General features: G+C 49.5%; 2 protein-coding genes across 2 annotated transcripts in view; one reads left to right on the top strand and one right to left on the bottom strand.

Moving 5' to 3' along the window:
• Nucleotides 1-12,530: 12,530 nt before the first annotated feature.
• MIXL1 (Mix paired-like homeobox) lies at nt 12,531-15,723 on the top strand. Its single transcript, XM_044266140.1, has 2 exons — nt 12,531-12,857; nt 14,376-15,723. Exons 1-2 carry the CDS (start codon nt 12,531-12,533, stop codon nt 14,679-14,681), a joined length of 633 nt encoding a protein of 210 aa, XP_044122075.1. The 3' UTR covers nt 14,682-15,723.
• Nucleotides 15,724-20,604: 4,881 nt separating this feature from the next.
• Nucleotides 20,605-26,672, bottom strand: part of LIN9 (lin-9 DREAM MuvB core complex component) — a 69,315-nt gene continuing 63,247 nt past the window's right edge. Inside the window, exons 12-15 of the mRNA XM_044267397.1 lie at nt 25,599-25,724; nt 22,770-22,949; nt 22,519-22,616; nt 20,605-22,029 (exon numbers count right to left, since the gene is read on the bottom strand). Coding sequence (XP_044123332.1) covers nt 21,924-22,029; nt 22,519-22,616; nt 22,770-22,949; nt 25,599-25,724 — 510 coding nt within the window. The 3' untranslated portion in view covers nt 20,605-21,923. The remainder of the gene's footprint in view (nt 22,030-22,518; nt 22,617-22,769; nt 22,950-25,598; nt 25,725-26,672) is intronic.

The raw sequence follows: 26,672 nt of genomic DNA, 5'->3' as shown, positions 1-26,672 counted from the left end.
TTCTGGAGAGCCTTCATTCCCATGCACGGGTCAGCCAGGGCGTGCACTTGGCCTGACTACACGGCCAGGCAAGCTCTCTCCTAGGGAAGCCCCTGTGCTCCTCCGAGACTCATTTAGCAGAAGAGAAAAGCAAAGCTCAGAGAGGTTAGGGGACCTGCCTGCGCTCTGACAATGGAGAAGGGACTAGAGGGAAGACCCGTGTGACCGTCTGTACCCTTCCTGCTGTGAGGCTGGTGGGGGGCAGTCGGCCCCGCGCTCATGGAGCATGGCAGAAGCAGAGGCACCCTGGCCCCTGAATGCTTATTCATAAGGAAAGGTTCCCTGAGCCTGGGTGATACACCAGTCACTGGGCTGATGTGGCGGGTGCAGGACAAGCCAGACCCAGCTCCTGCCAGTCCGGACGGAAGGCGGTTAGGGGAGAGCAGCGCGCAGGCAGGCAGGGGGGCGAGGAAAGGTCCTTTCCACCCCACCCCACCCCACCCCTGCCTGCAGAGGACCCTGACCGGGCCTTGGGGCCAGGACTCCTGTTGGGCAGCCACGCTTCCGTGTGGGACGGAACCCCAAGCCGTCCATCCCAGGCCAGGAGCTTTGGCAACCTCGACCCGGGGGTGGATGGTTGTCCCTTGGGTGAGGCTACGCACAGGAGGAGGCCTCCCTCTCCGGCCCCAGGCTGCGGAACAAACAGCTCAGAACCGTTCCTGAACAGACTCAGGCGTGCGGCCGACACAGGGAGAGGGCTTCTTTTTTTTTTTTTTTTTTTTAAAGATTTTATTTATTTATTTATTTGAGAGAGAGAGAGAGAGACAGTGAGAGAGAGCACGAGCAAGGAGAAGGTCAGAGAGCGAAGCAGACTCCCCATGGAGCTGGGAGCCTGATGCGGGACTCGATCCCGGGACTCCAGGATCACGCCCTGAGCCGAAGGCAGTCGTCCAACCAACTGAGCCACCCAGGCGTCCCAGGGAGAGGGCTTCTGGAGTGCAAGACGGAGGCTGGCCTAACAGCCCTGCTGGCCCCTCCTCAGCCTGCTCTGGACGCCACTCCCAGTGCTCGGATTCCAGGGTCTCATGGATCCCGAGTAAAAGATGTTGGCTCGGGCCCCTGGGTAGTTCAGTGGGTAAAAGCCTCTGCCTTCAGCTCAGGTCATGATCCCAGGGTCCTGGGATCAAGCTCTGCATCGGGCTCTCTGCTCAGCAGGGAGCCTGCTTCCTCCTCTCTCTCTGCCTGCCTCTCTGCCTACTTGTGATCTTTCTCTGTGTCAAATAAATAAATAAAATCTTTAAAAAAAAAAAGGAAAAGAAAAAGATGTTAGCTCGTTAGCGAAGCGAGCCCTCCACTCAGAAGGTTCAAGGTTCAGATCCTCTCTGGCCCTAAGGGCTTTTGCAACATCTTGGTGCTAAGACACAGGCGGGGCCCAAGGCCCCAGCTTAGACTCCCAGGCCCTGTCTGAAGGGCAGCCCATTCCGGGCCCATCTGTAGAGCTGGCTGGTTTCAGTCCAGCAGGGTGTTCCCCGCACGGGAGGACCTGGGGGCACCCAGGGTTTTCCCCTGGGGCATCCCACACGTGGCCCCAGTCCTCCCACACTGAGAACACATGCAAAATTATGAGAGTTTGAGTCGCTGCTGTATGAGAAATACAGATGTTTTCTTTATTTTTAACAATTTTATTTATTTATTATTATTTAAGATTTTATTTACTCATTTGAGGGGGAGACAGTGAGAGAGAGGCAGAGGTAGAGGGAAAAGCAGGCCCCACACTGAGCAGAGAGCCTAACTCAGGACTCAATTCCAGGACCCTGGGATCATGACCTGAACCAAAGGCAGACGCTTAGCAGACTGAACCACCCAGGTGTCCCAAGAAATACAGATCTAGATAGATAGATAGATAGATAGATAGATTTTTTTAAGATTTTATTCACTCATTTGTCAGAGAGAGAGAAAACACAAGCAGTGGGGAGGCAGAGGGAGAAGCAGACTCCCCGCTGAGCAGGGAGCCCCGGGATCATGACCAGAGCCGAAGGCAGACACCTAACCTACTGAGCCCCCAGACGTCCTAAAATAAAGATATTTTATTTTATTTTTTAAAAAGATTTTATTTGGGGCGCCTGGGTGGCTCAGTGAGTTAAAGCCGCTGCCTTCGGCTCAGGTCATGATCTCAGGGTCCTGGGATGGAGCCCCACAACGGGTTCTCTGCTCAGTGGGGAGCCTGCTTCCTCCTCTCTTTCTCTCTGCCTGCCTCTCTGCTTATTTGTGTCAAATAAATAAATTTTGTCAAATAAATAAATAAAATATTAAAAATTTTTTTTTTACTTGAGAGAATAAATGAGAGAGCATGAGAGGGGAGAAGGTCAGCGGGAGAAGCAGACTCCCTGCTGAGCAGGGAGCCCCATGCCAGACTCCATCCCAGGACCCCAGGATCATGACCTGAGCCAGCAGTAGCTTGACCAACGGAGCCCCTCAGGTGCCTAAATGCAGATATTTTAAATGTACTTAACGTAAAGCAAAAGCACGAAGCTCCCTCTCCTCATCCAGCTCTTCCTCTGCAGGGGAGCCCGCCCACCAGGTCTAGACTATGGGCCCTGAAACGTCTTTGAACGCATCAGTCAAACACACATTGAGAACCTGTTCCAGATTTGATGCTGTGCGAGGCACAAAATAGTATCATAGCTTCGTGCTCGCAAAGAAATTCTTCTCGGGTTCGGTAAACAAGATGTGTTTGTATAGAAACCATGCCCGTGTGGGTTTCTTGTAGGGCTATAGATGTGGAAATGTTACACACCCACACTCGGAAATGGTTTCCTAGGAAAGGACTGATCTGGCTGCCCTCAGACAGATTTACTCACGGGTCTCTCCTTTCCTCTGTGGTTGCATGGGATTTCCACAGAGAGTGGGACTCACACCAGGAATGGGGCAGCGGGGTACGGGCCATGGAGGGCAGGCCCAGGAGAGACTGGGGGTTCACAGCCAGAGGCTTGAACGGGGCCTGCGGAGCAGGTGGGATGTAGAAGCAGCCTGAGTCCTGGGAGGAGGAACCCAGCCCCCTTAGCCCAAGTTCAGGAAGGGGAGACCCACGCAGGACCCCGGCACTGGGCAGCGCCTCGTAAACACCCCTGGGAGGACTGCACGGGGCAATGTGCAGAACCTACAACAGGTTCTCTGATGGCTGTAAACCAAGGGCAGCCTTGCCTTTTCTGGAAAGTTCCTGGGGTGGGCTTCTCGGCTCCCACCCCAGGGCCAAGCGCAGCAGAAGGCATGTTACTCTCGGCATGCCGGGGTGAGGTCAGCACTCAGGGCCTTCACTGACCCCACTGCCTTGTCCCCCAGAGTCCTGCACTACTCCTGCCTTTCTGCCTTTTCTCTTATGGTCTTCTCTCCAAGGCTTTGTCCCAGCGCACCCAGGCCCTGCCTCTGCCCCCTGTCCAGGGAGCTCGGCCAGCCATGAGCACTCAACCCTGACCCAGTGGCTGGGCTTCGTGGGACCTGAACCCACTCCCTGCACTGCCCCTCCTCCAGCCCCAGCCCCAGGGAGGAGCTCCTCCCCTCTCCTCTGCCTGGGTTCCCAAAGCAGCAGACCTCATCTTCCCAGAATGATGTTCTTGTCCTCCCGTTCAGTATCCTCTTCCATGTCTTTTTTCTTTTCTTTTTTTAAAGATTTATTTATTTGACAGAGATCACAAGCAGGCAGAGAGAGAAAGAAGGGAAGCAGGCTCCCTGCTGAGCAGAAAGCCCGATGCGTGGCTCCATCCCAGGACCCTGGATCATGACCTGAGCTGAAGGCAGAGGCTTTAACCCACTGAGCCACCCAGGCGCCCCTCTCTTCCATGTCTTTCAAAGACACTGACTCTTGCTTCTCTTTTCTTCTCTCTCTTTCTTTTTTCTCAACTTTTCATTCTGGAAAAATCTCAAACATACACAAAAGTGGAGAGAACAGCCCTGATGTTGTCAGTTCATATCCAATCTTTTTTTTTTTTTTTAAAGATTTTATTTATTTATTTGACAGAGAGAAATCACAAGTAGATGGAGAGGCAGGCAGAGAGAGAGAGAGAGAGAGAGAAGCAGGCTCCCTGCCGAGCAGAGAGCCCAATGCGGGACTCGATCCGAGGACCCTGAGATCATGACCTGAGTTGAAGGCAGCGGCTTAACCCACTGAGCCACCCAGGTGCCCAGTTCATATCCAATCTTGCTTCTTCTATATTCCCCTGTCCCCAAACAAGGTAACTGTGGAGCAAACCCCAAACCTTGCATTATTTCATCCACCAACATTTCCATGTATCTCTAAACAACAATGAAAATACAGCAGAAAATCACTACCATAACCAAAAAAAAAAAGAACCTTGGTTCCATAATATCATCTCATAGCTAAGGTTCAAATGTCCCAACTGGTCTCAGAAATGAATTTTCCTCAGAGGTGCCTGGCTGACTCCCTTGGTGAGGCACCTGACTTGGGCGCTGGTCATGATCTCAGGGTCCTGGGATGGAGCCCCGCCTCTGCTTCCAGCCCACGCTTGCCTTTGCGCTCAGCAGGAAGTCACTTTGTCCCTCTGCCCATCCCCACCTGCACTCTAGCTTTCTCAAATAATAAGTAAAATCTTAAAAAAAAAAAAAAAAAAAGGAAAGGCATTTTTCTTTTTTTTAAGTTATCTCTGGGTCCAACGTGGGGCCCGAATTCACAACTCCAGACGTGGAGAGTCCCATGCTGTCCCGATCAGGCCAGCCAGGTGCCCTGGAAGTGAATTTTCACAGGTGTTTGTTCTCATCAGGATCCAAACACTGTGTCGAGTTTATCTGGCTCTTCGGTCCCTTTTAGTCTACATGGTTCTCTCTCTGTCTTCCTGTGTCTCCAGTTTACTGGGGGAAGCTGCTGGCGTTTGCCCTGAATCTCCCACAGTCTGGTTTTTGTTGATTGCCTTGCTGGGGCGCTGGGGGACCTGCTGCCCTTCCCCATACTTCTCTAAAATGGTAGTGAGCTCCGGTCGCTGGCTGCCATTCTGGTTCTGTGTTCTGGGGAGAACGACTCGTTCATGGGCGGGGATGTGTGCTTCTGCAAGCTCGGAGCTCTAGAAGCCACGGTGATCGTTGCTGGGGCTCATTACGTCATCAGAGGTTGAACATGAGGAGATTCGAACTCTTGCATTCCTTCTCCGTTCATCAGCAGAACACGTCCAGAAGGAGAAACTTTTCTTTACCAAGTTTGTTTACCTTGAGCTACAGTCATACGGAAAAGGTGGGATAAATATTTGCTTTTTTGTTTACCAGTTCTTAGTATACAGGAATTGTTCCCCAGAACTGTTAAGTGTGATGACTTGCACTCTAGCTTTCTCAAATGCCCGTGCGAGTGCACACATGCCCGTGCAAGTGCACACGTGAGCAGGGAGGTGGGCAGAGGGAGAGGGAAAGAGAAAATGCGAGAATTCCAATCAGGTGCCACACCCAGCACAGAGCCTGATGTGGGGCTCCATCCCATAACCCTGAAATCAAGACCTGAGCTGAACCCAAGAGTCAGATGCTTAACTGACAGAGTCCCCCAGGCGCCCAGTTTTGGTATATTGGATGTGTCTCAACCCATTGCTTTCATTATTCTTATTGACGCTCAGATTGTCCTGTTTGGCCAGCGGGAGCCTCTTCAACTTATTTCCCGAAAGGCTAGCTCAGTGGTGTTGAATAGTTTTGTCCTCTGTGGATATGACTGAATAGCCCAGACTCATGTCAAGCCTTTGCTGCCCTGGACCTGGAATGAGTCATTTCTCAAAGGAGAATTTTGCCCCCCTTTGCGCTGGAAATGGTTCATAGAGACCACAGTCTGTGCGTGAATAAGTTTAAATAATCCTAGTGTAATCAGCCAGGTTCAACGAAGGGCCCTCTCTGGCAGTTTGTTCAAGTGATACAGCCAAAGGGAAAGTCTCTTTGGGGCATCACAAGGGACGGGTTGAGTCTGGGCCAACACCCGCGCCATGGAGTCACTGGCTGGGCTCCATGAGGCAGGATGACCGCTTACCCAAGAAGCCGGCTGCTGAACAGAAGGCCTGGTGGTCAGGGGACCCTCCTTATGGTTCTGGAGCCGGGCGCCAGGCACGGAAGTGGCACTGAGAGCAGGTCGAGTGCAATCTGAAGGAGGCCCAAAGTGGGATCATTTCTCAAAAACCCTACATCCTGGTGCAAATTAAAATGGGATAGTATCTATTTGGGAGTGCCTTCTCTCCTATATCTGCCGAGAGTCTCTGTCTGATGGGACCAACTTAGAGTGGCAGTGTACCCACTCAGATGTTTCTCATCCGCTGTAGGCAGTAACACCCAGTGAAAGGAAGTGTTTCAGATATACACACACGCCACTTGCTGGCTGGAACTCCAGGTCCGGAATTGATCTTGGGTTACCCTGGGGATCTGCTAACACTTTAATGAATTATTTGGGAGTAGAAACGACAGGTGTTGGCAGATTCTATGTTCTGATGGCCTCTCTCTTTACTTGTCCTTGTCTGGTGTGGCCGCCTGCAGGGTGGACGATGTTCAATAACTCAGTGTCAGGCCACACCTCGCACAGAGACATTGAACTTTGGAAGCAAAGTTTCACTCTATGATTGGAAGAGAACAAAATTATCAAGACAACACAGGGTTTGAGTCCAAGAACCATGTTTAAGAAACCTGTCGCCTCGGGGCTCCTGGGTGGCTCAGTGGGTTGAGCCTCTGCCTTTGGCTCAGGTCATGATCTCAGGGTCCTGGAATGGAGCCCCGCGTCGGGCTCTCTGCTCAGTGGGTAGTCTGCTTCCCCCTCTTTCTCTGCCTACTTGTGATCTCTCTCTCTCTCTGTCAAATAAATAAAATCTTAAAAAAGAAAGAAAGAAAGAAAGAAAGAAAGAAAGAAACCTGTAGCCTTGAAAAGCTTTCACCAGCCTGTGTACATTTGAAGAAAGACCATAGCAAGATTTAAAGCAACAATGACCTGTGGCTATGGGGAGCTGCTCAGTATGAAGCTGGGGTCATCATTCTGAGGATCCAGAGTTCTGTTTAAGCAACAGAAAAGGAGAGTGCAGAATTCAAAACTAGTGTATGATTCTGAGTCAACTAAATACCTCCTTGGATCTGCCTATAAGCAACGATCAAAGAAGAGGAATTTGCTGGCCTTGAGCTGTCCTGTCGTACCCATCGCCACTGCACACGCTTGGCTGCTTACATTGCAATTAGTTAACAGGCAATAAAGTAAAAAACAAACTAATAGAAAACAAAAAACCAAAACCCAGTTCAGGGGCACTAGCCCCCTGTAAAGCACTCAATAGGCATGTTGCGGATAGAAATACAGACAAATGTTGGGTGTGAGGGCCAAATATTCTGCTGGTCGATCCGGTCCTTCGTGATCAAGTGTGTGGACACAAACTTGGAAAATCTAGGGTTTTCTCTCTCTCTGAGCTTGAGCTGTTTCTTTAACGTCCTCGCTCGTGTGAGTCTGGGTGGTAAGACACTGTCCTGAGGCTTTGGGGAGAAATAACTGAAAGAAGCAAAGAAATTGTGCTTTTCAAAAACTCAACGTGTTGGATTCCCAATCTCTTTCCGGTTGGTTATTGGAATTTATTTGGTGTTAACCGAACAACAAAAGAGGCTGCTTCACCTTTTATCACTTTCCTGGCGCATTGATACCTTTTGGGGGATGTGGACTCTCCATCTCTTGTAACCTCTGCTTTGGAAACTCAGGAGGCTGGGGCTGCAGAGAGAGAGAGGAAAGGAAATCAAAGCCAGGATCAAAGGGGCAAACAGCTTGGGGGCTCTGGGTGGAAGCAGAGCCATCAACTTTCCTTTTCGTGGTTCTCTCGTCAATAAACACCCAGCACAGAGCAAGGGCCAGGTCTCAGGGCAGTGCCGAGGGCCAGACTTGAACAACAAAGCCGGGAAGAGGGTACTTAGCACTTGGGGAGGAAAGGCAGGCGTCTGTGATGTTCAGGGGAGCCGGGGACAGGAGCTGTGGTGGGAAATGTTGGGGATACAGAGCAGGACGGTCATCCCAAGTGGCTCCCATCTCCCCGCTGGGACTGCTCCAAATAATGACACTTTTTTTTTTTTTTTAAAGCTTGTTGCTTTTTCTACTGAGTCCTTATTGGCCTTCCCTCAGGATACAGAGTGTGTCTCTGAGGACTGTCTTCTGTGTCCCCTTGCTCTTCCCCTTCTGTTTCACCGGATGTCACCAAGGGACAAAATGCCAACAAGGACCAAAGCCCTGAGCAAGTCAGGTGGTGAGTGAGCAGAGCCCAGTTGTGGATAAGAACCCTTGATCTCTGCGACCCTGGCCTTCGGCTACCCCTGAACTTCTGTGTGCTATTCTGAAACTCGTAACCTGACTGACTTTGGTACAGGAAAGTACCTCCTGGAGCCTATTAAAAATGTACTTGGGGTGCCTGGGGGGCACAGTGTATTAAGCGCCTGCCTTTGGCTCAGGTCATGATCCCAGGGTCCTAGGATCAATCTCAAGTGGGGGTGGGTGGGGTTGTCCTTGCTCAGCAAGAAGTCTGCTTCTCCCTCTCGATCTCAGTGCTCATTCTCTCTCTCACTCTCTCTCTATATACATAAAGAATAAATAAAAGCAGTTAGATTTCACAGATTATGTATTTCGAGAAAATAACTCACCATAATCATTTTTTAAAAATGATTTTATTTATTTATTAGTCAGAGAGAGAGAGCAAGAGAGCGAGCACAGGCAGAGAGGCAGGCAGAGGCAGAGGGTGAAGCAGGCTCCCTGCCGAGCAAGGAGCCCGATGTGGGACTCGATCCGAGGACCCTGAGATCACGACCTGAGCTGAAGGCAGAGGCCTAACCCACTGAGCCACCCAGGCGTCCCACCATAATCATTTTTTAAAAAATATTTTATTTATTTATTTGACAGAGATCACAAGTAGGCAGAGAGGCAGGCAGAGAGAGAGAGAGAGGGGAAGCAGGTTCCCCGCCGAGCAGAGGGCCCGATGTGGGGATTGATCCCAGGACCCTGAGATCATGACCTGAGCTGAAGGCAGAGGCTTAACCCACTGAGCCACCCAGGCACCCCGCCATAATCATTTTTTAAAGGATTTTATTTATTTATCTGACAGAGAGAGATCACAAGTAGGCACAGAAAGAGAGGGAAGTAGGTTCCCTGATGAGCAGAGAGTCCATTGTGTGGCTCGATCCTAGGACCCTGAGATCATGACCTGAGCCGAAGGCAGAGAGGCTTAACCCACTGAACCACCAGGTGCCCTGCCATAATAATTTTTTTTAAGATTTTATTTATTTATTTGACAGACAGAGATCACAAACAGGCAGAGAGGCAGGCAGAGAGAGAGGAAGGGAAGCAGGCTCCCTGCTGAGCAGAGAGCCCAACGTGGGACTCGATCCCAGGACCCTGGGATCATGACCTGAGCCGAAGGCAGAGGCTTTAACCCACTGAGCCACCCAGGCGCCCCAATCATTTTTTAAGATGTTGTCAAGGATCGGGCTCTTTCCGTTTTCCATTTGGGAAAACAGGTACAGAAGAATTCACGAAAATATTTGTTGTATGCTTGCAGCAGGATAACGGAGTAAGGAATCCAGAACCTGGGTTTTGTGGAAACCACTTATGATTTTAGAGGTGTCTGTCACGCCCCAGAGGAGCAGAAAGTACCTGTGATTTTGAGTGAGTGGACACATCAGAGCTTCTGAAGAGAGCTGTGGAAGCTTAGAGCTTCCTAACCCTGGTCCGAGTCCACCACGGAAATGGGAACTCTGTTCCCAGTGAAACAGCTGTCTCCTTCCAGACATATTACTTGCATTCTCTGCTCCAGTGTTGTAATGTTAGTTTTATAAAACCATTCAGATTTTAACAATGTTCCCACTAATATCCTTTTTTCTTTCCTAAGGATCCATCCCAGGGCACCTGGCCTGCGACTCTTGATCTCCTGGTCATGAGTTCCAGCCCACTGGGTGTAGACTTTCTTTAAAATAAATAAATAAATAAAAATCCAACCCAGAATACCACATTGGACCAAGTCATCACACATGTGATTAAAAAACAGAATAAAGCGGCACCAGGGTATAGAAGATAATCTCCCCCTCTAACTCCTTGCTCGAAGTTGCAATCTTGGGTTTCTGCTGATCCCCACCAAGGTGATGCCCTAGGTATATACATACAAGAACACACAACGAAAGCTTCATATAGAGCACAAGGAGGAGAGAAGGGGAGAGGCAGAAATCCTATTCCACTCCAGATGATCAGGAAGCTACAGACTCTCCAGAAGTCAGGAAGGATAATGCTAGCTTTGTCTGTCTGCTGGACAGACCTGGCCACACCCCCAAGGGCTGGTGTCTCTTGCCACCAGGTCAAAAGCAGAAAAAAATGTGTGTGTAGGTGGCTTCATCTACCTGTTGCATCCCCTGACCAGGCATCTCATTTCTCTGGGTGGGTCCATTCCAGGCTGCGAGGCCCCACTGGGAGCAGGTGCTGCAGAGGCTTGGGGCTGGGATGCAGGACTGCTGGAGGGGTGGGGACAGCCAGAGATGACCTGTGACTCCTGGCCCTGGGCCATTTCTGGCTTTCTGGCTCGCTGGGCCCTCTCTGCTGTTAAACCCCGGCCTCCTTCAGAGGTTGGCCTTCTGGTCACAGTAGCTTAGCTGCAGCTATGTAACTTGGGTCTGCATAGATCTGGGCCCATCACCACTGCCTGTGACTGTGACCCTCCTGAGGCCAAGGGGCCTGAAAGACAAAACTGGAGGGAACAGGGGTTTTGCCCTCCCCCCCCAGGGTGCAGGGGAACGGAGTGGTGAGCCCAGGAGTCTCAGTGGCTTCGGAGACCTTTGGGCCTCATCTGGATTGTGGAATTAGTCCTGATCTGTAAGACTGGGATGGGAATACCTACTTCATATGAACACACGTGTAGCATGGCCTTGCCCGGAGACACTTCATAAATGGTTTTGGAGTTGGGGTGCCTGCGTGGCTCAGTCGTTTAAGTGTCCACCTCTGGCTCAGGTCATGATCTCGGGGTCCTGGGATTGAGCCCTGAGTCAGAATCCCTGCTCAGGGGAGACTGTCTCTCCCTCTCCCTCTGCTCCTCTCCCCGCTTGTGCTCTCTCTCTAATAAATAAAATCTTTAAAAAAAGAAAGAAAGAAAGAAAAGGTTTTGGGTTAATGAAAGAAGGACGGAGCATAGGAAAATAGAGGATCTGCCCACCCATCCCCTATGCCCTCTGTCCGAAGACCCCAATGACCCAGCAAAGGAAGAGAGAGGGGAAGGGACCAGGAGGGAGAGAGAGAAGGTGTAGGGGTTGGGAGATGGAGGAGCAGGCTGCCCAGAAGAGCTTGGGGTTTGAAATAGTTCCTGACAACTCAGCCACCTTCCAGGAGAAAATCAAGCTCTGAGCTCCTGTCCCCTGCAGACTCTCTGCTTGGACACCCAGGCGGTCCATCCAGGATGGAAACATCCAAGGCCTTTCGGGGTGGTTTTAGAGCATTCCAGAATGGACAGACAGGCAGGGACAGTGCCCTGAAGGACCCTTCCAACAGAGAGCAAGCTTGCAGGGTCCTGGTGAAGTCAGGGCTCGGGTTCGGGGATCAGGAAGCCCGGGGCCTTGGGCTCCCCTGGGTGGAGCGGTTCCCACGCAGGCCTCTGCGTCTCTCTCCCCACAAAGTGAATTCGGAGGCATCCGGGCGCGAGAGGCGTGCATGGGTTGTGCGGAGCGGAAGGGTCTAGCACCGTGCCTCTCGCACAGTGGGGAACTGGGGTGCCTGCACTCTCTGACGTTACAGTCGGAGTTGGGGGGAGGCAGAGACGCAAACTAGGGCCACAGCGCACACCAAGACCAACCGGGAACTTGGAACGGGCCCCTAGGGCAGAGGCAGGCGGGCACGGAGACTTCCCAGGTCAGTCGGCTTCCGAGCAAAGCCCGAGCCCCCGGCAGTCCCGCGTCTCTAAACGTGGGCAGGCTTTCAGGCCCGCCGGGCCCAGGAGACCCTCGTTCCTTGGCCTACCGGTATTCCAGAGGGTCCGCCCCCGAGCACCCCCCCCCCCCCGCTCCAGGTGAGGTCGCGGTCTCCCTCGGCAGTCCCTTAATCCGCATCCCCCTCCCGGTTCAGGATGCGCCGCGGAGGCTCGTGAAGGGCAGGGGCCGGGCTGTTTGACCAACCTGGTACCGGGTCTGGCACGTACCCGGACGGGGCGGGGGGCAGGGGGCGGGGAGGGGGGAGGAGGGGTCTTAAGTAAACAGCTTCTGAGGACGCGGGCAAGGGTCGCTGCCCCGGCCTTGCGCGCCGACAAGCGGGACGCCCGCCCCGGGATGTGGATTGCGGCCGGCGGGCCGGGCGGGCGGGGGTCGCCGGGGGAGGAGGGGTAGGGGGCGGCCCAAGTTCACGCCTCCTCTCCTCCTGCCGGCGGCGGCGGAAGCGGCAGTTCCCACGGCGTCTGGCGGGGCTGGGGGTGGGTCGGCCCCCCGGGGGGACACGGGCCTCGGCTCGCCCGTCCCTTTGAGCGCGCCGCCGCCCCTCCCCCGGCCCGCGTCCTATAACCCGGGGCCCGCGCCCCTCGGACGGCGCATAGGCTCGCCCAGCGATGGCCGCGTCCCGGTCCCAGCAGCTTGGCTTCGGGGCGGCTCCCGCGCTCCCCGCGCTCCCCGCCCTCCCGCCCGGCCCAGCCGCTGCCCCACCGCCCCCCCCGGGCCCCGGGCCCTTCGCCGGCTTCCTGAGCGGCTGTCCAGCGCCCCCCGCGCCCCCCGCAGGCGCGCCCGCCCCGTCGGCGTCGCAGCGCCGCAAGCGCACGTCGTTCAGCGCCGAGCAGCTGCAGCTGCTGGAACTCGTCTTCCGCCGGACCATGTACCCAGACATCCACCTGCGCGAGCGCCTAGCCGCGCTCACTCTGCTCCCCGAGTCTAGGATCCAGGTGAACCCCCGCTCGGCGCGCCGCTCCCCGGGCTGCCCACGGAGGGTGGCGTCGCGACCCGTCGCTGGGGCAATCGTGGGGCGGGGTGGGGGGGCGGGCCGCACGCAGCCACTTTCCTCTGTCGGCGTCCAGTATGGTCGGGGCCCTTCTGAGGTCGCCCGCCGGCCCTTTGAGAGAGTCACAAAGACCATCCCGAGCAGGAGGGCGAGAAAGAGTCCTTTTATACTTCTTCTGGATCCAGGAAGGGACACATGAGGCACGGTTGGGGCTTCCCACGGGTCGTGGGGGGGGGATGGGCTGGTCTCTCGGAGAGGGCAGGGCTGGCTCTCCGGGTGGCCCCCAGCGCCCCTAAGTCCCTTTTCTTGGCGGGTATTGGGTCTGGAATTTTGGTTCGAAGGGTCATAAAGCCTGAAGTGAGTGGGGCTTCTTGTCAGGGTTTGAAAAATCCAGTGCCAGGCATGTTTATTGCCAAGGGATTTAGATCAGAACCCGGGAGCTTGCTGGTGACCACGAGCCTGCCTTTTTGCGCGCAGCGCTCTGTGTCCACGGTTTTAAGTTGGAGCCCTCGCTTTAACACTGGGGGGAGCGGGCTTGTTCTTCTGCGTGCCTGGTGGAGCCCATCTGTAGGCTCCAACCGATAGCGTCGGGGCTTCCTGAGCAGGACGCCCTAGCTATTTGTTGGGAAACGGTGAGCGGAAAAATGTATTTACCAAAGTGAAGTCCGCGGGCAAAAACCCCTTCTCCACTGATTTGACAAGAGACTATATTTCCAGAAATCGACTTTCTTTCTTTCTTTTTTAAGATTTTATTATTTATTTGACAGACAGAGATCACAAGTAGGCAGAGAGGCAGGCAGAGACAGAGGAAGGGAAGCAGGCTTGCTGTGGAGCAGAGAGCTGGACACAGGTCTCCATTCCAGGACCCTGGGATTATGACCTGAGCTGAAGGCAGAGGCTTTAACCCACTGAGCCTCCTAGGCGCCCCCAGAAATGGACTTTCTAAATTTTCTTTAAAAAAAAAAAAAGATTTTATTTATTTATTTGATAAAGATCACAAGTAGGCAGAGAGGCGGGGAGGGGGGGGAAGCAGGCTCCCTGCTGAGCAGAGAGCCCAATATGGGGCTGGATCCCAGGACCCTGAGATCATGACCTGAGCGGAAGGCAGAGGCTTTAACCCACTGAGCCACCCAGGTGTCCCGACTTTCTAAATTTTCTTAACTGCCTGTCATCTTTAAGCCTTTTATCCTCAAATGCTAAGTGCTTCTGTTTTTGCCACCCTACTTTTCCCCGAGGGTATCCCTATATGATGCCCAAGTAGAGGGAGGCGGGTTCCCCATTTTGCAGCTGGGAAAGCCAAGGCAGGGAGAGCCAGGGACTCTGAACTGGCCACCGATTGACGCAAGTGCTTGGTGAAAACGGAGGCTCGCAGCAGGGAAGCAGGGCATGTTGGATGGGGACTCGGGAGCAGTGCCGGAGTGTAAGGACTCCAGCCTGGAGCAGCTTCTCTTCCCTCTTCCAGGTGTGGTTCCAGAACCGGCGGGCCAAGTCCAGGCGACAGAGTGGGAAAGCCTTTCAACCCTCGGCCAGGCCTGAGCTTTTCCTCCACCCTGCCGTTCAGGGACCCGAAGCGAAATGTCTGAAGCCCCAGCTGCCTTTTGGAGTAGACGTGACCTGCCTGCCCAGTCCCAGCAGGATTGGGGAGGGCACCCCTCACCCGAGCTGCCAAGGTCAGCGCTTCCAAGCCTACACTCCCCTCTCCGAAGACACTGGTTCCAAGCTGGACTCGTGGGAGGAACACATCTTTTCTGCCTTTGGTGACTCCTGAGGAGTGTGGGTGAAGTCAGGACAAGCTCCGAGGAGGAGCTGAGACTGAAGGCGGGGACATGCATACCAGGAGGCTGTCCCTTCTGGCAAGGGACTCAAGCCTGTTAACCTCGGTAAGGGTGTCACCGGTAAGGGTGTCACCGGTGAGGCTCCCTCCCCCGTCGCCTGTGAGCCTTTTACCCGCTCTTCTCCCTCTATGGGCCCCTCCCCAGGAGTCCCACGACCCTTTGTCCTGGGCGTCTCCAGACCCACACCTCGGGTTCCATCGGGACCCCTGCTCCTTCTGGCGGGTCGCCCACTTCCATTCCAGACTGCTTCGTCAGAACTCCCTCTCCCCTTCTCAAGAACCGGCAGCCAGGCTCCCTCTCTCCTCGCTGCCACTGCCTCAGCCGGCTTCTCGTGGTTCCTCCAAGGCTTGTGACCTTGAACTCATTCAGACTCGGTCCTCAGTCTGCCCCCGAGATTGACCCCTTTTCTCTGAGTGTGGCCTGTCATCTTTACACCCATTCGTAGCTCTGGCGATTCTGCATGCAGATTACTTCTAGAGCACCCCCGCCCTCCCCAGCTTCTCAGATTTTCGCACATCTTTAGAAATCTGTGGTAGCCTCCTGTGGCCACTAGATGGAAAAAACCTTTCCGTTACCTTCCTGGACAACCAGCGGACATCTCCTGCCGACAGAGCAGCCATGCAGATCTTCTTGAGGCTGTCCCTGAGCAGCCCCCCTCGTCCATGGTCTCAGACACTCAAGGTCCCGTCCCCCCCGAGTCTGAACCCTCCTCTAATCCTGATTTCTTACCTTTTACTCCATTCACTCCCACATTACCCTTAGCACTTGTCATTGTACTTGGTGCAACTTGAGTGGGTTATTAAATGCTTTCCACAAACGCTTCGCTGTCATTCTGTTGAAACGCACGCGGTCCTTCAGACAGCACGTCGCCCAGCATCTCCCTCCTCCACCTGGGGAAGGTCAGAGTCTCTGCATGTGTGGCCACCACTGGGCTGAGAGTTTGTTAAATTAGTTGCAGGAGTGTCTGGCTTCCGATTTCTCTCTCCCAACGTATACATTAGAATGTATGCAAATTAGGATCTAAGTTAGCCTGAGCTCCGTTAAGATCCTGTCTTGAGGGACGCCTGGGTGGCTCAGTAGGTTAAGCAGCTGCCTTCGGCTCAGATCATGATCCCAGCGTCCTGGGATCGAGTCCCACATCGGGCTCCTTGCTCGGCAGGGAGCCTGCTCCTCCCTCTAACTCTGCCTGCCTCTCTGTCTGCCTGTGCTCGCTCTCACTCTCTCTCTCTGATGAATAAATAAAATCTTTAAAAAAAAAAAAAATCCTGTCTTGATATTTTGAGGGTTTTCAAACTCCGGAGGGCCAAGGGCAACTGTCTGTGGGGTGGCTGTAGGGGAGGTGTTTCCGCACACAGCCTTTGGAGGAGACTCACAGGAGCAGTGGCTGGGGCCAGGACTCCTCTCCGAAGTTGCTGGAACAGCCTGAGCGCCATGGAATGTCCTCGCGTTTACACAAGCCAGTCACCCTCATTTTTTACCAAGGTGTTATTCAAATGACTTGCATTTTTCAGAGTAGCGAAGGTGTTGTGAGAAGCAGCCGGGAGACAGTTCAGGCTTTTATGGCAGACCTGACTTCCGAACCCTTGATAACAGCCTGGCACCAAAAGGGTAAACATGAGCTGTGGTTATTTGCCCGCGTGCTGCTCCGCACTCCCTTTGCATTGGGACTTGTAGACCTGACCTGCAGACATTCCCACTCACAAGACTGAACACTGGACGCTTGGAACTTACAGTCCAGTAAGGGTCATGTGTAAAGGTGAACCTTGCAATGAGATTATTAATTAATAGGATTATCGCACTTACGTATATTTTTCCTAGCGAACACCTACAAAATCTATAAATATTTGGGGTGCCAGGGTTTCTCAGTGGGTTAAGCCTCTGTCTTCAGCTCAGGTCATGATCTCAGGGTCCTGGGATCGAGCTCGGCGGGGAGCCTGCTTCCCTCGCTCTCTCTGCCTGCCTCTCTGCCTACTTGTGATCTCTGTCTGTCAAATAAATAAATAAAATCTTAAAAAAAAAATTGGGGGACGCCTGGGTGGCTCAGTTGGTTGAGCAGCTGCCTTCGGCTCAGGTCATGATCCCAGCGTCCTGGGATCGAGTCCCACATTGGGCTCCTTGCTCCACAGGGAGCCTGCTTCTCCCTCTGACTCTGCCTGCCACTCTGTCTGCCTGTGCTCGCTCTCGCTTTCTCTCTCTGACAAATAAATAAATAAAATCTTTAAAAAAATAAAATAAATTTAAAAAATTGGGGGACCCTTCAGAACACTAGTCTGCACCTCTGTTGAACTCTTGAGAGACCCTAACTGCTAAATGTGTTACAGGCACTGTGTGTTTAATCCTTAGGACGCTGTAGAAGGTAGGGGCTATTGTTATTCTAAAGAGCAAGAAACGTTACAGTTTAGATCACAAGTGACTCAAACCTAGGACTCTGTCCACCCATCTCTCCACCAGCATATAATGCCTCCAAGTTGGCTTGGCCTTTTTAGTCAGGACCAGGACCAGTGATCATGCTTAAGGGCAACCCCCCAAAGCAGAATTTCTGCATTCAAGGAAGTAGTCTCATCTTGAAAAGCAATTATCATGGAAAACCACAGGTGTGCTCTAGTGACACTGATGTTGCTTTGAGCTCTTTCAGAGACTCATTGGTTCACTGCACAAACATTTGCTGCCTATGAACAGGCACTTTATCTGGGCCTGGAAATAAATGGTGAGCCAAGCCAAGAGCAGAGGAGCTAGCAGGTGGGTCAAAGAAGAAATGTAAAATTGCAAATGTTGCATGTGCCATACAGAGAGATATAGGAGGGCCTGGAGACAGTGTGCTGTGGTCAAGGAAAAGCTTCCCTGAGAAACTGACATGGAGGATGGTCAGGAGCTACCAAGCTGAGGAGAGGGACCTGCACATGCAAAGGCCCTGTGGCGGAAGCAGCAGGACTGAGAAATTGTTAGAGGATGTCAGACCATACATAGCTCTCTGGGTCTTGTGGAAATGTTCTGAATTCGTTCTGAGAGCCCTAAGACCTGAGATGGAGAGATCACGGCCAGTTCTGCAGTTTAAGACTATCGCTTCCCCAAGGCTGTGGTTGAGGCGGCAGAGTGGATGCTGCAGAGGTCAGGATGACCGATGACTTCCAGGCTGATGGAGACAGCTGCCGGCACCAGGCAAAAGAAGTGGTAATGACATAGGCTCAGAAAGTGCCTAGATTCAAGAGAAAGAATTTAACAGGCAAATCTTTTGGTAGATTCTCAACGTTAGCAAGTGAATCTGATTTTTGGGACTCAGGGGAAGTAATTCAGAACCAAACTTACGCAGCATGTGGTGTTGATGGCTCTCTTTAGAGCTTGCAAAATGTGCTAGGCGGAGGCAGCGTCGTTCGGATGAATGTGCAGCTGACCCAAAATGACTAGTTTGAACGACACAGATTTCTTCTTCCCTAAACAGAAGTTCAAATATATTCTTGGGCACAGTTCCTGCCCAGGCACCCCTGCCAAGTCAGTCTTGAGAAACAAAAAAAGAAATGTGAAAAGCGAGACACCTGGGGGCTTAGTTAAGTGTCTGCCTTTGGCTCAGGTCGTGATCCCGGAGTCCCAGGATCGAGTCCCAAATTGGGCTCCTTGCTTGGCAGAGAGCCTGGTTCTCCCTCTGCCCCTCCCCCAGTTCTCTCTCACTCTCTCTGACAAATAAGTACAAATCTTTTTTTTTTTTTTTAAAGGTAAAAAAAGCGAAAAATGTTTATGTAATTCTAGGTAGTATATATTAAAAACCACCTCTCGGGATGCCTGAGTGACTCCGTGGGTTAAGCCTCTGCCTTCAGCTCAGGTCATGATCTCAGGGTCCTGGGATCTAGCACTGCATCAGACTCCCTGCTAAGCAGGGAGCCTTCTTCCCCTTCCCCCTCTGCCTGCCTCTCTGCCTTCTTGTGATCTCTCTGTGTCAAACAAATAAATAAATTCTTTAAAAAACAAAACAAGGGCGCCTGGGTGGCTCAGTGGGTTAGGCCGCTGCCTTCGGCTCAGGTCATGATCTCAGGGTCCTGGGATCGAGGCCCGCATCGGGCTCTCTGCTCAGCAGGAAGCCTGCTTCTCTCTCTCTGCCTGCCTCTCCATCTACTTGTGATTTCTCTCTGTCAAATAAATAAATAAAATCTTTAAAAAAATAAATTAAAACAACAACAACAACAACAACAAAACAAAACAAAACAAAAAACCCACCTCTCACTAGGTCTACAGGAAGCCAAGGACTGAGGTATTTTTCCACAGTGATTTGTGGAGATGGAAATAACCCTCCCTTAGAGTCATATTGGAGGATATGGTAATCATAATTCAGTGGAGGGGCACCTGGATGGCTCCATAGGTTAAGTGTCTGTCTTTGGCTCAGGTCGTGATCCCAAAGTCCTGGGATGGGGCCCCGTGTTGGGGGTAGCAGGGAGTGTGCTTCTGCCTCTCCTGTCCACCCCCTGCTCCTGCTCTCTCACTCTCTCTCTCAAATAAATAAAATCTTTAAAAAAAAAAAAAAAAGGTAGTATAATTTAGGTTTTAATCTCATAAAAGGTATGGAATTGTTCTTTAAATGCAGAGAGTTTAATACTCATTTTGGAATATTAAAATTGAATAACTTTCTAGATATTATAAACACTAACTGCAAACATGTAAAGGAATGTGAAGAAACAGTTTTCATACTATTTCTTTCTGTTAATATTTTCATTAATGTTTTATTTACTATATATAAAATCTCAATACACACATAACTGATTTCATTCTTTTTTTGTAATAGACTCAACAAACAAGAGAAATATATTATTCAAGTCACCTGAGTATTTTTCTACCTTTGATATCTAGATAAATATACACTTTATTTTTTTTAATTTTTAAAAAAAGATTTTATTTTTGTTTATTTGACAGAGATCACAAGTAGGCAGAGAGGCAGGCAGAGAGAGAAGAGGAAGCAGGCTTCCCACTGAGCAGGGAGCTCGACGTGGGGCTTGACGTGGAGCTTGACGTGGGGCTCAATCCCATGACCCGAGCTGAAGGCAGAGGCTTTACCCACTGAGCCACCCAGTCACCCCAATAAATATACACTTTAAATGTACCTCTTCATAGCACATCCCTAAGAATAATGCTTCTAATGATGTGTTTAAAACCCACAAATATTTTTCAATGAATTTTTCAGATAAAGAAAAATTTCTTCTCTACTTCATTTCCTTTAACCTAGATCTATTAGATTACTCTTTATGGTGCCATTTAAAAGCTCTTTTTTATTGATCAAAATTGTATTTTTTAGATGAGTTGGAGATAGTCTTAAAAATTTGTATGAACTAAAAAAAAAATGTTTTTTTTTTAAGATTTTATTTATTTATCTGACAGAGAGATAGAGATCACAAGTAGGCAGAGCAGCAGGCAGAGAGAGAGGGGGAAAGCACGCTCCCAGCCGAGCAGAGAGCCCGACGCCAGGCTCCATCCCAGGACCCTGAGACCACAACCTGAGTCGAAGACAGGGGCCTAACCCACCGAGCCACCCAGGCACCCCCCCAAAATTTTTTTTAATAAACTATTAACATTAACTGAAACACACAAGTTGAGAAATAATATTTAATGATATCCCATTAAGATACAGCTATTAAATATGTAATACATTAAAGCTGCATAAAATATGTTTTCATTGATGTTTATGAATTTTATTCTGCCGTTTGTACCTGAAAAGTAATTAAAATTTTAAATTACAAAAAATATATATATATATAGTTCAGTGGAAATTATAGTTCCTTAGAACTTCAAATAGAAGGAATACTCATCAAGTTGTATTAATTAAATGAGAATGGTAGACAATATTACTTTTCATAGATCAATTTATTTAGAATTACAAATATTAAGAATAAAGGATTTATGCATTTCTTAATTAACATAACAGTTTAGCTAAATATAAACTCTGCACTAAAGTTCTGCAGTGGCACAATACCAACAAAGAATATGGAAGCATTTTTAAACTATACAAAAATTTCAAATGGAAAATAATCTCATTTTAGTTTTATTATACATTAACATATAAAAAGTCCCATTTTATGAGACATCTAAAGGAATCAAAGCCACGTCTACAGCTCTATCTTCAACTCCAAATTTGAAAACAATTTTATTATATTTTGACTTTATAATACTCTATATTAAAACAAAGAAAATCCCAAATACACACTTTTTACAAGATTAACATTTTAGGTAGGGTTTTTCCTTTAAAAAATCAAAAAAACAACAAAAAAACCCCACAACCAAATACAAACCTTTTTTTCTGCATTTCACAGCACTGGTTATTATATCTGTTTTCCTTATAAAATCTTTTGACTTTATAAATTGTGTATGGTTGGATTTTAACCAGTCATCTGGTTCAAAAGTTGTGCAAATAAACAAAATATGAAAATAGTGTGTTATCAGTCTTTTTAAATAAGTCTCATAACAATAGCACTTTTTTGCCCTGAATTGACGGGAAAAGTCAGGCCAGATCTACTTGCTGAAATGTAGCATTTTGCAAGTAATTTACTTTTTTCCTGCTCCTTCATTTTCTTTCAACAGACAAACAACAAAGGTTTCTTTTATAAATTATGATAAATTAAAATACTTATTATTATAAAATGATCTCTAGAGCCATGTCACCCTGCAGGTGTCCATCTCGCATACTTGTCAAGGCCGCAGCTCTGTGGCTGTTCCGGTGGCTTCCCGAAACCTGACTTCCCGCCTCCCCGGGGCCCTCTCTTCCAGAAGCCTGGCAGGGTGAGGAGCTGAGGACGCGCGCCGCAGCCCTCCGGTCGCAGTTCCAAGCAGGAGGCCCGTGTCTGCTCGTGCCTGCCCGGGAGAGCAACTGTCTGCGCGTGTTGGCGGAATTCATGCACGTTGAAAAAAGGGTCAGCACACTCTTCCGTGACTGCGTCTTTTGTTCAGACAGTTTCGGTTGAAAAATCCTTGCCGATAAATGTGTAACATAAGTGATGCTACTGCAGCAGAATAATAAGGAGAAAAATAAATAGAATGCTGGTCAGCAGTGCTGGTTCAAGAAGCACGACGGTATGTTCCAGTGCCTTCGCTGGAGATGCACAGTTCCCTTGTTTTCCAGCACGTGGGTCATTTGGTGTCGGAAGCCGAGGGGAACGGACCGCAGCGTCCTATGCGGCTGGAACAGGGAAGACTGCTCCTCAGTCCCTGTTGGTGTCATTGGCGGCAAAGGCATGCAGGTTTCCCATCTGGCTCAGGCCACTCTGAATGTGTGCAACATGGATTTCGACATTATTCTGAAAGCAACTGAAGAAGAAACATGGTTACATCCCTTATTTCATGATGTTAGGGAAATATTTGTTAAAAAACGAAGAGCTGAATTTTAGTCCAAAAAGCCACTAAGATCAAGCCTCGAGGAAGGAAGGAAGCTCCCCCACCACACCAGCTACACCCGCCCCCCCAGCTGCGGTTGTCATGGGAAGGGCTGCTGGAGGGGGCAAAGGAGCCGTGGGGGTGCCAGTGAGAGTCTGTCTCTCTGGGGAAACCCTACTCAGGGGAAATGCCACACCAACCCCAAACCCGAACACTGGGCGTCTTCGAGTTCCTTCACATAAACCAAGTCCATGGGAAACGTCTACTCCATCAATAGGCAGGACATAACTGAAAAGCTCTTTGGGAATCTATTTACGGCATAAAAATTATATGAATGCTTCACAAATAGGCATAATTCTTAAAACCTGTACTGGAAATCCCCATGGACTTAGAAAAATGACTGAGGTGCACCTCACAAATTACCTGATATTGGAAGCATCTATCGTACTCTTGATATCATTTAATGAATCTGTAAGGGATTTGAACTCAAAGGAATTCAGGTCTCCTCCTTCTGCCAGACACTGAGGGAAAAAATAATTCAAAATTTAACTGAATTTTAGCCCAAACTCAGACACAAAATACCGACATGATCTGTGTATTTTAACTGCTTAGCCACAAATGAGCGTGTTTGTGTAGGTGTCAAAACGAAGAGAATGGTGTTCTCTGAGATGTACCTTAATTTGTAATAAAATAGCAGTGAGCCTGGAGATTAAGTCTGTCAGACTTTCATTCTCAACACAGGGCTGCCCGGTGGAGGAGTTGGCATGCCGGACGATCTCCTGGGCTTCTTCCTCACACCTCCGCCTCATATCCGTGGGCTGGTCTGCAGGCTGCAGGCCCTGGTCTGGAGCGAGCTGGAAACAGAGGAGTCCAGTGTGAGATGTAGGCTCACCAGGCCAGATGATTTCTGTGGGGTCCTGTCATGTTTTCAGAGGCAGAGGTTTATGAAACTAGCCTTTATAATGAAAATGGGCCTCACTCCTACTTTAGAAATGTTTCTTCTCAAATGGTTTTCTTCTCTGGATTTTATATTTTTAGCAACTTTTAATTCTGATATAATTTCAAACTGCTAAAAAGAAATAGAACAAATAACTCCTGGAAATCTTTTTTTTTTTTTTTTTAAAGATTTTGTTATTTGACAGAGAGAGACACAGTGAGAGAGGGAACACAACCAGGGGGAGTGGGAGAGGGAGAAGCAGGCTTCCCGCTGAGCTGGGAGCCTGATGCGGGACTCAATCCCAGGAGCCCCAGATCATGATCTGAGCCGAAAGCAGACAATTAATGACTGAGCCACCCAGGTGCCCCTCCTGAAAACCTTGTACCCAGATTCACTATCTGTTTCTGGTTTATTCTGAGTATGATCACTTATCCGGAAGCCCAAGCTGTCCCAGATCTAGTCAGTGGGAACCACAGTTCAGCCGGTCTCTTGAACATGCTCCCGTAAGCTGGGGGGCACAGTGAGACAGTCTGGGCTCTGGAATCGGTCTCTTTTTCAAGAAGCCCTGCTTCCTTTGATTGGACAGCACCATTTGGAAACCACGGTCGGGTGCTGGGGTGCTCGCTGCTGTTGGGGTGTGCAGAAGGGCTCTCTCAGCCTGCATGCGTGTACACACACAAACACACAACTGCATCTACGTCGTAAAAATAAACTGAAGCACAAAGTCAGACCGATTCTCCTATTCTAACCCAACAGCATGGGGTTCGCTGTAGTCTCCCTGTCTTTGTAACTGTCTTCTCCGGAGGTAAGAGGACAGGCCTCCCTGACTGGCGATACCTAGGTGTCCCATATGCTTTTATTTTAAAATCAATATTGTAGGCGCATCTGGGTGGCTCAGTTGCTTAAGCAACTGCCTTCGGCTCAGCTCATGATCCTGGAGTCCTGGGATTGAGTCCCACATCGGGCTCCCTGCTCGGCAGAGTCTGCTTCTCCCTCTGACCTCTCCACTCTCACACACACTCTCACTCTCTCAGATAAATAAATAAAAAAAATTTTTTTAAAGATTTTTTTTATTTATTTGACATACAGAGACCACGAGTAGGCAGAGAGGCAGAGAGGCGGGGGAGGGGGAAGCAGGCTCCCCGCTGAGCAGAGAGCCCGATGTGGGGCTCGATCCCAGGACCCTGAGATCATGACCCGAGCCGAAGGCAGAGGCCCAATCCACTGAGCCACCAGGCGCCCCAATAAATAAAATTTTTAAAAAATCAATATCATAGGGATGCCTGGGGGACTCAGTTGGTGAAGCGTCTGCCTTCGGCTCAGGTCTTGATCTCAGGGTCTTGGGATCGAGCCCCACGCTAGGATCCCTGCTAATGGGGAGTCTGCTTGAGATCCTCTCTCTTACTCTGCCCTCTGCCCCTACTTTCTCTCTCAAATCAGTCAACCAATCAATCTATCCTTAAAAAGTAAAGCAAATCAACATTATACTTCCCCAAGAGCTTTCTGAAAATCAAGTTGTTTTACTTCATGGGGAAATGAGCCTATCACAAAAGGCCCTGTGGTACATAATGCAATTACACGAGACTGATGGGCCACCCACTCGTGTAAGTGTCCTCAGCTTTGTTACGTGCTGTCTTGGACTGCTTGAAGGTTTGCCTCTCTTGTGGGTCAGCTGCTAGTCTGAAGGGAGAAAGCTATCCACTAGGGCAACACCTACTGCTATGTAGGTGACAACTACCGGGAAAATAAAAATAAAGGATGATGATAGATGGCTAGAGAAATGAGCAGAATATTCTCAGAGCACAGTCACAGGCAACCACAGTGCATTTGCCTCAGCTCCAGGCAGATGGATCAACAACATGGTCTATGGCAGAACTTCGGGACTCAACTAGGAGGCTAGTGTCAGAAAGAGCCAACCTTTGGAGAACCTCGTGTCACAAATGGAGGCGGCTCACAGGAAACATAAAACCTCTGAAAATACAAGTGCTGGAGCATCCTAAACTCATCTCAGTCATGTAATTCTTACCTGGTAAGAAAATCAACTGAGGTGAAACCACTGAACTGTCTTCATATATATAATTTTATATAGATGATGACAATTCACAAATAACTCCATGCTCTGCATATTTGAAGTTCAAGAATCCATAGTTCTAAAGTAAAGTTTAAAGAAGGAGGAAAAAAAATTGTGTACACAGCCTGACAACTTTGTGAGAAAAAGCATGTACACACACACACATATATATACACACAAGATTAAGGGGGAAATAAACCAAATAGAGCATTTGGGATTGTGGGATTAAGAGTTGAAGAGTAATCATTTTTCTTAAATTTTTTTCAAAAGCTATACCTTTGTAATTGAAACAAACGTTAACAGAATTGAGAGCTCTCTGTAAAACACTCTTCGGAACAAGTAAAAATATATGTAAAATATGGTTCTGCTAAAGGACCCAATAGAGATGTTGGCTTTGTTTGAATTTTCTAGCATGTGAAGGTAACAGTATTTAGCTTCCAACAGAAGAGTAGGGGGAGCGCAGGCCCTCAGGGGAAGTGTCTGCACCTCGCCTACCTCATAGCAGTACTGCTGAACCTTATGCAAAACTTTGTTGAGGTCCTTATTGAGCTGCTCAAGCTCCAGAACGATGGTTGCATATCTCCGCTGAAACTCGATGCCGATGGGCATGGAATAGGATTTCTGCAAGGAAAAAAAAATCAGATTTTTAAAAAAGAGTTATTTTAGGGGCACCTGGGTGGCTCAGTGGGTTAAAGCCTTAGGTCATGATCCCAGGGTCCTGGGATCAAGCCTCGCATCGGGCTCTCTGCTCAGCAGGGAGTCTGCTTCCCCCCCCTCCTCTGCCTGCCTCTCTGCCTGCTTGTGATCTCTCTCTGTCAAATAAATAAATAAAATCTTTAAAAAAAAAAAGGTTCTAAAAAAGTTAAACATCTACACCTACCATATGATCCAAGAGAAATGAAAATATTTTTCCATGCAAAGACTTGTACATGAATGTTCAATTTTCTTTGTAATAGCTAAAAAATGTAAACAATTCAAATGTCCTTCAACAGGGGAATGGATAAACAGATTGTGGTATATCCACACAAGGTGGTACTGCTCAGCCATAAGAACAAACTACAGGGGCGCCTGAGTGGCTCAGTGGGTTAAAGCCTCTGCCTTCGGCTCAGGTCATGATCCCAGGCTCCTGGGATAGAGCCCCGCATCGGGCTCTCTGTTCGGTGGGGAGCCTGCTTCCCCTCCTCTCTCTCTCTGCTTGCCTCTCTCCCTGCTTGTGATCTCTGTCAAGTAAATAAATAAAATCTTAAAAAAAAAAAAAAAAGAAAAGAACAAATTACAGTATGTTGCATGAACCATGGAACACACAACTCTGTCGATGAATCGAAATTGTTACACCAAATGAGAGATGCCAGGCCAAAAAAGCATATATACTGTTTGATTCCACTTATGTACAATTCTAGAACATGCAAACTAGTCGGTGAGGACAGAAGGCAGATGAATGGTTGCCTGGAGGCTGGAGTAGAGGGAAGGATGGATTGTAAAGGGCTTGGAGAAATCTGGTAAGGCGTGGAGAAGACAGAAATACTTGTAACCTAGTATCTGGTGATGGTTTCATGGGTGTATATGTAT

The sequence above is a fragment of the Neovison vison genome, chromosome 10 (genome assembly GCF_020171115.1).
Source record: "Neovison vison isolate M4711 chromosome 10, ASM_NN_V1, whole genome shotgun sequence".
Taxonomy (NCBI): domain Eukaryota; kingdom Metazoa; phylum Chordata; class Mammalia; order Carnivora; family Mustelidae; genus Neogale; species Neogale vison.
This window is presented reverse-complemented; position numbering and strand designations above follow the sequence as displayed.

Bases quoted from the DNA above. Each gene is read 5' to 3' on its own strand.
- MIXL1 (XM_044266140.1), top strand. From the start codon at position 12,531: ATGGCCGCGTCCCGGTCCCAGCAGCTTGGCTTCGGGGCGGCTCCCGCG. The intron at 12,858-14,375 runs GTGAACCCCCGC...TCCCTCTTCCAG, and splicing joins TCCCCGAGTCTAGGATCCAG to GTGTGGTTCCAGAACCGGCG.